Genomic DNA, 13,108 nt, shown 5'->3' on the forward strand with positions numbered 1-13,108 from the left:
GTGTGTGTGTGTGTGTGTGTGTACCTTGCTGTCTCTCTTGTTGGGGATGGCCAGGTGGAGGGTGTGTGTGTGTGTGTGTGTGTGTGTGTGTGTGTGTGTGTGTGTGTGTGTGTGTGTGTGTGTGTGTGTGTGTGTACCTTGTTGTCTCTCTTGTTGGGGACGGCCAGGTGGAGGGTGTGTGTGTGTGTGTGTGTGTGTGTGTGTGTGTACCTTGTTGTCTCTCTTGTTGGGGACGGCCAGGTGAAGGGTATGTGTGTGTGTGTGTGTGTGTGTGTGTGTGTGTGTGTGTGTGTGTGTGTGTGTGTGTGTGTGTGTGTGTGTGTGTGTGTGTGTGTACCTTGTTGTCTCTCTTGTTGGGGACGGCCAGGTGGAGCGTGTGTGTGTGTGTGTGTGTGTGTGTGTGTGTGTGTGTGTGTGTGTGTGTGTGTGTGTGTGTGTGTGTGTGTGTGTACCTTGTTGTCTCTCTTGTTGGGGACGGCCAGGTGGAGGGGGTGTGTGTGTGTGTGTGTGCGTACCTTGTTGTCTCTCTTGTTGGGGACGGCCAGGTGGAGGGTGTGTGTGTGTGTGTGTGTGTGTGTGTACCTTGTTGTCTCTCTTGTTGGGGACGGCCAGGTGGAGGGTGTGTGTGTGTGTGTGTGTGTGTGTACCTTGTTGTCTGTCTTGTTGGGGACGGCCAGGTGGAGGATGTGTGTGTGTGTGTGTGTGTGTGTGTGTGTGTGTGTGTGTGTGTGTGTGTGTGTGTGTGTGTGTGTGTGTGTGTGTGTGTGTGTGTACCTTGTTGTCTCTCTTGTTGGGGACGGCCAGGTGGAGGCGGTTGAGGACGTCGTGGACCTTCTTGCCCTTCATCTTGGAGTCCACACGGAACGCCAGCAGCTTATCACACGCCTGGAACACAACAGTAGCCAATCACACGCCTGGAACACAACAGTAGCCAATCACACGCCTGGAACACAACAGTAGCCAATCACACGTCTAGAACACAACAGTAGCCAATCACACGTCTAGAACACAACAGTAGCCAATCACACGCCTAGAACACAACAGTAGCCAATCACAACAGTAGCCAATCACACGCCTGGAACACAACAGTAGCCAATCACACGCCTGGAACACAACAGTAGCCAATCACACGCCTGGAACACAACAGTAGCCAATCACACGTCTAGAACACAACAGTAGCCAATCACACGTCTAGAACACAACAGTAGCCAATCACACGTCTAGAACACAACAGTAGCCAATCACACGCCTGGAACACAACAGTAGCCAATCACACACCTGGAACACAACAGTAGCCAATCACACGCCTGGAACACAACAGTAGCCAATCACACGTCTAGAACACAACAGTAGCCAATCACACGCCTGGAACACAACAGTAGCCAATCACACGCCTGAAACACAACAGTAGCCAATCACACGCCTGGAACAGAGGACTAGCCAATCACACGCCTGTGTGTGTGTGTGTGTGTGTGTGCGCGCGCATTTGTGTGTGTATACGTGTGCGTGTGTGTGTCTTACCTCAGTTTTAACCTGCATCACACCCTCCTCTGTGAGGGTGCTGGTCTCAATCACTGGGATCCCTTCCGACACCAGGTCTGCAAAGATTTTCTGAAACACACACACACACACACACACACACACACACACACACACACACACACACACATACACAGATTAAAGCAGTGGCTCATCAAACTGCTCTATGTACAGGGGAACAATGGACAGAGTGGGAGAAAGGGAGAGATGGAGAGAGAGAGAGGGATGGAGAGAGAGAGAGAGGGATGGAGGAAGAAAGAGATGGAGAGAAAGAGGGAGATGGAGAGAGAGAGGGAGATGGAGAGAAAGAGGGAGATGGAGAGAAAGAGGGAGATGGGAATCCTTTCCAAAATATTCTAAAATAAATAATTAATGATATAAAATGATGGGCAAAGATGGAGAGAAAAAGAGGAAAGAAAGAGATGGAGAGAGAGAAGAAAGGAAGGAGAAGTGAGATGGAGAGAGAGAGAGAAAGAAAGGAAGGAGAAGTGAGATGGAGAGAGAGAGAAAGAAAGGAAGGAGAAGTGAGATGGAGAGAGAGAGAGAAAGAAAGGAAGGAAAATTGAGATGGAGAGAGAAAAAGAGAAGACAGATGGATAAACATGTTCAGATAGAAAGATAATGGAGGGAGAGAGAGAGAGAGAGAGAGAGAGCTCACTTGAGAAAGGGATGGAGAGGGTGAGGAAGAGAAAGAGAGAAGGAGAGAGATGATGAGAGAGAGAGAGAGAGAGCGAGAATATGAGAGGAAGAGGGAGAGAAAGAGAGTGAGGAAGAGGAAGAGAGCAAGAATGTAATAGAGGGAAGAAGAGGGAGAGAGAGAGGAAGAGAGCGAGGATGAGGAAGAGAGTGAGAATATGAGAGGAAGAGGGAGAGGGAGAGAGAGGAAGAGAGAGAGAGAGAGAGTGAGAATATGAGAGGAAGAGGAAGAGGAAGAGGAAGAGGGAGAGAGAGTGAGAATATGAGAGGAAGAGGAAGAGGAAGAGAGAGGGAGAATATGAGAGGAAGAGGAAGAGGAAGAGGAAGAGAGGTCGCAGGTCTCACCTGATTCTCTTCTGCCAGTTCATTGATCTTTTTCACATCACACTTATTGGCCACCACAATCAGAGGCTGCAACACACACACAGACACACACATGCACACACACACACACACACACACACACACACACAGGTTATTCATACACATCCTCCTGTGTAAACCCCTATAGATTAGAGTTGCACGATTTCATGGTCAGAGACTCACCTGAAAATACACAATAAGCAGCTTTTAGGAACAAGTAATACACCAGTGCCAAATTCCTGTACGTTTTGCTAACTCTCTGCTCGAAATGCTAGCAGATCTAATACCGGAGTTAGCCTACAGCGCCACCCTGTGTCGCTTTCCAGTACTGCTTACAGTCAGTTTCACAATAAAAGACCAAAAATTGGAGAGGGGTCTAATCAAAAGAAGTAATGTAGACTCTGTCTATATTGTATTCTATATATTGTTCAGACTATACTGTTCAGTATTTTGTTAAGTTATTATGTATAGAATTGAGCTTCAGTTCAGTAAAGTAGCCTTCAATAGGCCTATGCCTTTACATAAGTTTTGGCCTTTAAAGGGATATTCCGCCATTTGTGGAAATACGCTCATTTTCCACCTTCCCTCGAGCAAAACAATCGATATTTACCTTGTTCCCGTTCATCCAGCCATTCTGTGAGTCTGGCGATACAACTTTTAGCTTCAGCCTAGCATAGATCACTGAATCGCATTAGACCATTAGCTTCTCGCCTGCTAGCTTCATGTTTAAAAGTGACTAATATTTCTGGTAATTTTCCCATTTAAAACGTGTGTCCTCTCAAGTTAGAAAGTGCAATAAGACCAACTGAAAATGAACCCTGCCGTTTTTCTAGGCTGATTTGACATGGAACTACATTCTCATCTGGCGTAATAATCAAGGCAACTTGCAGCTACTGGTACTACTACTGCTTGATGTCTATGGGGACTATTTTCAGATGCTGCGTACGATATCACTGCGCCTATGGTACGTTTGCAAGTTGCCTTGATTATTACGCCAGATGAGAGTGTAGTTCCATGTCAAATCAGCCTAGAAAAACGCCAGGTTTCATTTTCAGTTGGTCTTATTGCACTTTCTAACTTGAGAGGAGACATGTTTTAAATGGGAAAATTATCAGAAATCTTAGTCACTTTTAAACATGAAGCTAGCAGGCGAGAAGCTAATGGTCTAATCCAATTCAGTGATCTATGCTAGGCTGAAGCTAAAAGTTGTATCGCCAGACTCACAGAATGGCTGGATGAACGGGAACAAGGTAAATATCGATTGTTTTGCTCGAGGGGAGGGAGAAAATGAGCGTATTTCCAAAAATGGCGGAATATCCCTTTAAGTTAAATACTAGTTTGACTAGAAACACAAATGCAAAAATGGATGTTTGTTTTTTTTTGTTTTTTTCAGTTTTAACTTTTTATATAAACATTATTCATAAAAATATTTGCTTCAGTCTAATTCTTACTTCCCCAGCATTATGTTTATCATGCACCAAACAACATTATAAGTAATTAATAAGTATTTATAGCTTGTAAAAATCAGGGTATCTGCACATTTTTTATCAACAAATTTAATGACTTTTAAGACCTTTTTAAGACCTCTAAGAATAAAAATTAAGACCATTACCACGGCAAAAATATATATATAAAAAGTACGCTCTAGGCTGTTCCGTTTACCAAAGCACATTTGTATTTGAGTGACAATGCAAATAGTGCACGTCAGGCAACTGCCTTCTCAATACTACAACAATACTGCTCTAAATAACGTACAAACAGTGTGTAAACAAATCAAGTTGCAAATTACAAGTTAAACACAGTTAAAAAATGGAAAAGGCTCCCGACTAACTTTTTGCGTTGGTTGCACTGGTGCGCCAGCACAACATTTAGGTGCACCCACATTTTTCATTGCATAGCTTTCTAACAGCAAAAGGTCACATTTTTATCACACTTCTTTCATATAATGTGAATGATTTTTTATAAATATATTTGATAAAAAGTCACACATTATATATATATAATCATTCAAACTAAATAACCCCCCCCCCTCTCCCCCATTTTTTCCCCCTTTACTTTCTATATACTGAAATTTCTGATATTCATGACTGCACACTTTATGCAGATTATATAGCCTACTATTTGTATTACAACTCTAGGCCTACCTCTTTAATTCAGCTGTCTGATTGATGCCTCAAAATATTGTAAACAAAGTAGCATAGTTGGCTAGCTTATCATAGTCTACTGGTTGGACTGTTCAGTTTCCCTCACATGTGTTTAAGTTTCAAGGTAGGCTGATACTTTTTCTCCTTGGGACAGGTCCTTTTAGTCTTGGAGTTAGAAAACATTGGTGATGAGATGATCACTCAACTTGAATGCAAGAGTTTTAATAAAATGTGCAGCATGCTATGATGCTAACCGGATTTCATGATAATTTAGCTAGTCGTCATTGCTTTTTTCACGATTGTGAATGTTTTATTTGGATTAAATGTGCATGTCGAGGGGTGGGTGTCCAATTGAGCGCGCACGAGAGAGAGAGAGAGAAAGAGAGAGAGAGAGAGATAGGGCCAAGCCAAGGAGGTCTCCTTCTATATTGTTTGGTAAAGTTACACGCATAGTCTACAATGAAAACAGGCGAAAGAAATGTATGCTCTCACCCGAAAAGCGTCAGGTGCACCATTGCAACCTCAATATTTTTCAGTCGCATTCTTAAAAATCTTGGCTCGCGTCTGCCACTCTGAAACACTATCTCCGTCTGTAGGAACGCACGCGCTACTTTTTACTGTGTTGTTATATTGTAACACCCACAATATTTGAGTGTGTCTACATTCGCAAAGCTGACGAAACGGACTCGGCACGACATGAAATTTAAGACCTCCTCATCGGAAATTATAGGATTCAAGACATTTTAAGACCTTGAAAATCCAAAAAAATAAATACGACTTTTTAAGACTTTTTAAGGACCCGCGGGGACCCTGAAAATATATTGCAGTTCATAAAAATAATAAGAATAAAAAAAGGCCGCGGTATCGCGATAATACCCGGAACCGTGATACTTTGTCTGATATAGTATCGTGGTTACTCATTTTGGTATCGTGACAACTCTGCTATAGATACAGTGATGCAGCACAGTGTGGGTAAACCCCTATAGATACGGCATAGTGTAGATACATGATGAAGGGTCTAGATTCTCAGAAAGAAAACAATTTAACATATTGTGAGAAAATCATGAGCAAATCCCTTCTGCATCTAAACACCAGCTGAGGTACCATAACGTAGACCGGTCCACTTCAATGAATGGTGTAATGGATCCTGACACAGACAACGCCAGTGTGTGTGTGTGTGTACCTTGCTGGCGAAGAGCGGGCGGATGCTGTTGAAGAGGGTGAGCTGCTGAGCGAGTGTGTGCGCGTGTGTGTGTGTGTGTGTGTGTACCTTGCTGGCGAAGAGCGGGCGGATGCTGTTGAAGAGTGTGAGCTGCTGTGCGAGTGTGTGTCCGCACTGCTCGGAGACGTCCATGACGTAGAGCACAGCTGAGCGCAGATGGGCCAGAGCCGTGATGGCCTGCATCTCTATGGTGTTGCGCTCCTCCAGGGGGTGGTCCAGGATACCGGGGGTGTCCACCACCTACACACACACACACACACACACACACACACACACACACACACACACACACACACACACACACACACACACACACACACACACACACACACACACACACACACACACACACACACACACACACACACACACACACACGTTCATGTTGATTCAGAGATAGGCTACCGTAGGCTACTGTACGTCAGACTGCATTTGATCATGTGCTGAATTAATGACGATAACGATATGTTGCTGGACCATGCCGAATGCGATTCCCTCGAAAGAAACATTTCGACAATCAGAAACGTAGACTCCATCATTCATACTCATATTCTACTTCCAATCAGACACGTAGGCTACATCATTCATACTCATATTCTACTTCCAATCAGACACGTAGGCTACATCATTCATACTCATATTCTACTTCCTGTGCATCTTGCATTTTAGGCCTACTTGCTTCCTTCCTTTTGTGAGAGTGTGAGATTGACAAGAGCATTAGACTTTCAGGGACAATAGTCGTTAACATGACAGAAGTTTTGATTGGCGTTTCAAGTGCATGCCGCGAAGCTCAAATAAACTCGACTGACTGAATCTCTTATATTTTTGACAACTGTTAAAAATATTCAAAGCCATGCACTAAAATATCAAAGATAATCGTAAAGCATGGTAGGCTACTGTTCTCGATAAACGACCAATATATAGTTACACTGCTCCTGTCCTCCGCTGCTCAGAGCGCAATTTCGAATAGCCCACGGAACTACAATTAAAAGATTTATGCTTTGTAGGCTACTGTATTTCATTGAAAAATTTCTCTGCCCCCCGAGAAACTACATTTTCACCAATCCATGTGGCTTAAGCCTACTCCGCAAACCAAAGCATCGGCTACTAACCAGCGGTGCCAATTTTCGTGGAGTTAAAATTAATTCTACTGTGGACACAGACCAGTACGCGATTTCAGCTTCACTCTGGCTTTGGTCTCTCCCCGCCGGAATGAGTCATGTAAGTACGAAGCTGATAAAGTAACATATAAACGTTGCATAGCCTAGTAGGCCAAGATGCGTTTAAAACGCAACGGCGACGGCGCAGCAGAGTCAGAAACGCAACAGTCCTCAACAGCGTTAAGATCATATAAAATGTGTGTCCCCAGCACTTATCAAACCACCCTGCTGAAAAAAACTGCCTGACCAGCTAAAGGTGGTTTGCTGGTTGACCAGCTTGTTAACCAGCTTGTTTGACCACCCTTTGATGGTTAACCAGCTAGACCAGCAAAACTCTCACGAAAACACACCTTCAGCTGGTTTACCCAGCTTATGATGGTAATTCAGCTGGTTTTGATTGTCGTACCACCTTAAGCTGGTCATTTTAGTTGGTGTTTCTGGTCTACATTGCTGGTTTTAACTGGCCACGCCAGCTTATGTTGGTTATTCTAGAAAACCAGCTTGACCATCTTTGTCAAGCTTGACAGGCTGGTCACCAGCATGACCATCTTAAACCAGCTGTATCCCAAACGATAGGTTGGTCACACCAGCACGACCAGCTTCCTCAGATGGTCACGCCAGCATGTCTAGCTGGTGGCCTAACCAGCTACACCAGCAAAGACCAGCAATACTAACTGTGTTTTGGGCGAAGACCAGCTAAAACCAGCTAAAACCAGCTACACCAGCAAAGACCAGCAATACTAACTGTGTTTTGGGCGAAGACCAGCTAAAACCAGCTACCAGCCTAAGCTGGTTTCTTGCTGTTTTTTTCAGCAGGGCAAGCTGTAAAATAGCTTTTTTGTCCCCAGCACTTTGAAAACTAAACTGACGCCCTTGCACACACACCACATACAGAGGTACACACACACAAACACACAGGTACACACACACACCACATACAGAGACACACACACACACACACACACAGGTACACACCTGCCAGCGGAGGTATTTGTAGTCCATGTGTCCCACGAACAGAGACTTGGTGGTGAAGGCATACGGCTGGACTTCCACATCTGCCCTGGTCACCTGTCACACACACACACCCCTTGTTGATGAAGCTGGACTTGCCCACATTAGGGTAGCCGTAACCACACACACACACACACACACACACACACACACACACACACACACACACACACACACACACACACACACACACACACACACACACACACACACACACACACACACACACACACACACACACACACACACACACACACACACCTTGTTGATGAAGCTGGACTTGCCCACGTTGGGGTATCCACACAGCAGCAGCGTTCTGGTGTTTGGGTCGATGGAGGGCAGACGGGACAGATGCTGGCGCACTGCAGTAAACAAACACACAAACAGGTAAACAAACACACAAACAAAGAAACATGAACTGTGTGTGTGTGTGTGTGTGTGTGTGTGTGTGTGTGTGTACCTTGCTCCAGGTACTCCAGACTCTGCTTCTGTCTCTTGAGGATGGTGCACATGCGGCCCAAAGCCGCCCTCTTCAGCTGCTTACAGCGGTACAGAGAGTCTCCGTACTTCATCAGACGCACATAGTCCTTCGCCACGCTACACACACACACACACACACACACACACACACACACACAGAGAGAGTTACAGCGGTACAGAGAGTCCCCGTACTTCATCAGACGCACATAGTCCTTCGCCACGCTACACACACACACACACGCACACACAGAGAGAGTTACAGCGGTACAGAGAGTCCCCGTACTTCATCAGACGCACATAGTCCTTCGCCACGCTACACACACACACACACACACACACACACACACACACACACACACACACACACACACACACACAGAGAGAGTCTTATAGAGAGTCCCAAAACGCATGTTGTTGATCTGTCCGAGGGCCAGCTTGTAGTGGTCACACACACACACACACACACACACAGGGCACCTACTTGTCGATGAGGTTCTTGGCGATGTTGATCTGTCCGAGGGCCAGCTTGTAATGGTCTTTGTCGTACAGCACGTTCATCAGGTCAGCGTAGAACGGGTGGATGTCCTGGACAACAAGAGAGCCGTTAACGACCACACACACACACACACACACACACACACACACGTCGGGCAAACCGCCGCCCGGTAGCGTTAACGACCACACACTCGCGCGTGTGTGTGTGTGTGTGTGTGTGTGTGTGTGTGTGTGTGTGTGTGTGTGTGTGTGTACTTACGTCCAGCTTGGGGAAGTCGGTGAGGATCTGTGTGAGGCGGTCGTGGTAGTTCTGCTGCGTGAACTTGACCTTGCGCATGTAGAAGTGACGGATGCGGTGGATCTGGTAGTGCTTGTGCACCACCGTCGGGGTCTTGCGCTGCGTCTTGGACAGGGTGATGTCGATGAAGTCCTGTCGGGGGGAAACACACACATTATCACACACATATACATTAACACACACACACACACACACTGAAGTCCTGTCAGGGGAAACACACACATTATCACACACATATACATTAACACACACACACAATGAAGTCCTGTCAGGGGAAACACACACATTATTACACACATATACATTAACACACACACACACACACACACACACATGAAGTCCTGTCGGGGGGAAACACACACATTATTACACACATATACATTAACACACAATGAAGTCCTGTCGGGGGAAAGGCTCCAACAGTCATTGCCTCTCGCCTTGCAAGGGAACATAGCTGAGCCAAGTACACACACACACACACGTACACACACACACACACACACACACACACACACGATACCGTAATACATATACACATAATAAGCAAGCGATGCTGAAAGCTGGCGATGTATTTCAGGGGCAGCATCTGGCTGTCTAACGCAACTCAATGTATATCGCATAAGGACGGACATGACGACTGAGATCCTGGCCGATGCAGTACAACACTGATGCAATACAATAGTACTATGATTACAGTAATAGATTTGGCCGACATACTGTTGGCTCGACATAAACAAGGGGGGCGGCACATTCCTACATCGCTTGTTAAAGTTCTCCACGCGTAACTTCAAACTTCAGGGAAACAAATCTCCGCGTCACAAGACAAGACCGGAGCAGCCGTCCACCTCAACTACATAAGCAGTAAGATAACCAAACGCTATATATTACTTAATACACGCCCAGACACAAACATAAAACCTCACGTCTTGATCTTCCACCTCCCTTCCCTCTGATGGCACATCTTCAACTTGTTCCGACCAACAGGCAAAGCTAACGTTAGCTAACTGACCTCAGCGACAGGGTTTTGCCAATAACATCAATAATTAGTGAAGTCCATTTCCACTTGTAAAACAGATGAATAAAACAATGACAGTGCATCATGAGTTTTTAAGATCGCCGTTTTCATGCCCCCATGCAGCCATGTGAGGAAGCTAACGGGCAGGCTAGCCCAGGCAGCCTTTTAACTTTTCCGTGGCACACTGACTAGCACGTGTCCACTCTGGCTTGAGAATCACCCGTAAACAACTGCATTTTCCACCGAAATCAGATCAACGGGCGACTAAACCTGAACCCTCACAAGCTCATGCTCGCTGTCATTGTCATAAAACATACCTTTGAGGTGGGAACCACCATAATCTTCTTGAAATTGTAGAGTGCCATCTTCGCCGACAGCGTTGGGCCGTTCGGCAGCACGGGGAAAGGAAAGGACCGACGCGTGGAGGCGCAGAGACGTGAACTGAAGGGGGAAGAGGGCCGTCCGTGCACAGGAACCGAGTCACTTTCCTCACACTGCCGCCTGGCGTCGGTGGTGGTAGTTGCAGGAACTTGCATTCATATCAGCCTTACTTCATGACAACAAAATAACGATAACATTGATTGATTTTACATCTAGAAACACTTCTTTTAAATTCGTATTCAAAGTGTTTACTTATTTCAACTAGAAATACTTTCTTTCGAATTAATCTCTTTCTCTACAACGTTTAAGGTAAAAACATAAATGACACAAACAAGTTATCGAGTAAAATCGAATGCGATGCTCATGCTTAAAGCAGAATACAAGTGTGTTTGGAATGTAGGCCTACAGCGTATTCGAGTTTCGGGATTTTATTAATCTTCCACGCTTTTCCGCGTGTCTTGGGCGTCTCATTCACGCCGTCCTCACGAGCTCCATTAACCTCTAGTAGAGAGGTCACGTCGCGAGTACAAGTTCATGCCAAGTGGCTCGGACTCCCGCTAGCCGTTTACTGTACCGTACGTTCGGGGAGGCGGCTGTTTCTGTCGTGGACTCGTGGCTGGCTTGCTGCGTGCTAGCGAGGCGAATCTCCTCCATCACCCACCACTACCCTAGCCGGGACGACAGGCACACTGAGCGGCCGTAGCCTACGCTCGATAACCCGGTGATACCGACAGACTTAATGTTACCGGGCAAGGTTAGTTGGCATAGATTAATTTAGCAAATTATATAGGCTACTCTCGGCAGTTTTCAGCCTTCAACAGACGCCGCTAAACAACGTATACAGGCCTACGCTCAGGAGGATTCATGCGGAACTTTACCGCTTTAAAGTAACCCAAGGGACTGAGCACGGAGTTTTCTACCAGCATCACCACACACAGGAGTTCACCCAGTGTGTGTGTGTGTGTGTGTGTGTGTTTGTGTGTTTAAGTGTGCTTTCCGGGACACAGTGGGATAAGCGAGGGCCAGTAGAGAACCGGGGGAAACTACAGCGAGAGCTCGCTATCATCAGGAGGCGCACCTTCAGGTAGGCCTACCCGCGCCCGACTCCGCTGCAGGTGTAGTCCCGAGAGGTGGGTAGCAGACCCATTTGATTGGCCAGCTAGCCGGAAGCAAGATACTACGCTGTTATCAAATTTATTATGAAAAAGAAGACATATTTTTATTTTTTACTCATATTTTTTTTTTCTCCCTTATTGAGATCAAACACTCTCAGAAAAGCAATTAAGAGAAAATACATTCTATCAGGGACTGAACAGTAGACCTCACAAGTTTGAAAAATAGTTTTAGATATCATATTCAGTGCACCCTAACACCTTGTGGGAATATACTAAGATATTTCTTTAATCTGCGTTACCTCTTCTTTTTAAAAACACCTTCTTTTTCATTCTCCACCTTATACATGGACAAAATGCACCATTGAGATCAACATTTTGTCACCACCCTGCAATTTCAGTGATTCAGTGATTTTAGTGCCACCTGTGGTTACTCTACACAAACCATACTGTATTTCTCAATAGATCTCAATGGTGCATTTTGCCCATGTTCAGGGTGGGGAAAAATGGAGAGCCTATATTGAGTAGTGGCCTTACTCCAATAACATTTTTATCAACTTTGAGGGACTGCTATGACCATGCAGGATCATCCAGGCCACTCATGGTGATTTTATTGCATACTATTCCTATATGCACCAGCCTGCACATTTGAGCCGCCGACATATTTTAGTTCTTGAGCAATGGGCTTGTGAGCTTTAACAAAATAATAGAGTCAGAACAAAATGTACCCCATCTAACCCTAACCCTAACACCCCCCCCCCCAGCACAAGTGTTTCCTGTAACATAGGTACATAGGTTTTTTTCCAGATTTTTCCAGTTTTTGAGACGCAGTCTCAGTGCATGTGCTGTGTTGTGTGTATGTAAGGTGCTATGCAAATAAAGCATATTATTAAGTGTGTGTGTGTGTGTGTGTGTGTGTGTGTGTGTGTGTGTGTGTGTGTGTGTGTGTGTGTGTGTGTGTGTGTGTGTGTGTGTGTGTGTGTGTGTGTGTGTGTGTGTGTGTGCTGGGAACAGGTGTGAACAGGGCAGTCGTGGCTCATGACTTCTGATCAGGACACCAAAGCCGTCGCTGAACCTCAGGGGCAGCCCAACCCTAACGACACACACACGGAGCCTCTGGTGAGCACACACATTCACACACACACACACACACACACACACACACACACACACACACACACACACACACACG

The 13,108-nt window shown here is 45.6% G+C and overlaps 2 protein-coding genes across 6 annotated transcripts in view; one reads left to right on the forward strand and one right to left on the reverse strand.

Moving 5' to 3' along the window:
- The window catches only part of gtpbp4 (GTP binding protein 4), a 17,274-nt gene extending 6,447 nt beyond the window's left edge, over positions 1-10,827 (reverse strand). The window contains exons 1-10 of the mRNA XM_062530810.1: positions 10,741-10,827; positions 9,370-9,540; positions 9,097-9,200; positions 8,596-8,732; positions 8,397-8,497; positions 8,100-8,192; positions 6,013-6,204; positions 2,581-2,646; positions 1,522-1,611; positions 775-885 (exon numbers count right to left, since the gene is read on the reverse strand). Coding sequence (XP_062386794.1) covers positions 775-885; positions 1,522-1,611; positions 2,581-2,646; positions 6,013-6,204; positions 8,100-8,192; positions 8,397-8,497; positions 8,596-8,732; positions 9,097-9,200; positions 9,370-9,540; positions 10,741-10,788 — 1,113 coding nt within the window. The 5' untranslated portion in view covers positions 10,789-10,827. The remainder of the gene's footprint in view (positions 1-774; positions 886-1,521; positions 1,612-2,580; positions 2,647-6,012; positions 6,205-8,099; positions 8,193-8,396; positions 8,498-8,595; positions 8,733-9,096; positions 9,201-9,369; positions 9,541-10,740) is intronic.
- Positions 10,828-11,050: 223 nt separating this feature from the next.
- Positions 11,051-13,108, forward strand: part of LOC134058645 (la-related protein 4B-like) — a 31,667-nt gene continuing 29,609 nt past the window's right edge. For 2 of the 5 annotated variants that reach the window (XM_062515648.1, XM_062515647.1), the window contains exons 1-3: positions 11,303-11,558; positions 11,793-11,888; positions 12,931-13,035. In XM_062515648.1, coding sequence (XP_062371632.1) covers positions 12,955-13,035 — 81 coding nt within the window. In that variant the 5' untranslated portion in view covers positions 11,303-11,558; positions 11,793-11,888; positions 12,931-12,954. Of the gene's footprint in view, positions 11,114-11,302; positions 11,559-11,792; positions 11,889-12,930; positions 13,036-13,108 lie in introns of those variants that run through there. The other 3 variants (XM_062515644.1, XM_062515646.1, XM_062515645.1) reach the window with 3 other exon arrangements.

The sequence above is a fragment of the Sardina pilchardus genome, chromosome 2 (assembly GCF_963854185.1).
Source record: "Sardina pilchardus chromosome 2, fSarPil1.1, whole genome shotgun sequence".
Taxonomy (NCBI): Eukaryota; Metazoa; Chordata; class Actinopteri; order Clupeiformes; family Clupeidae; genus Sardina; species Sardina pilchardus.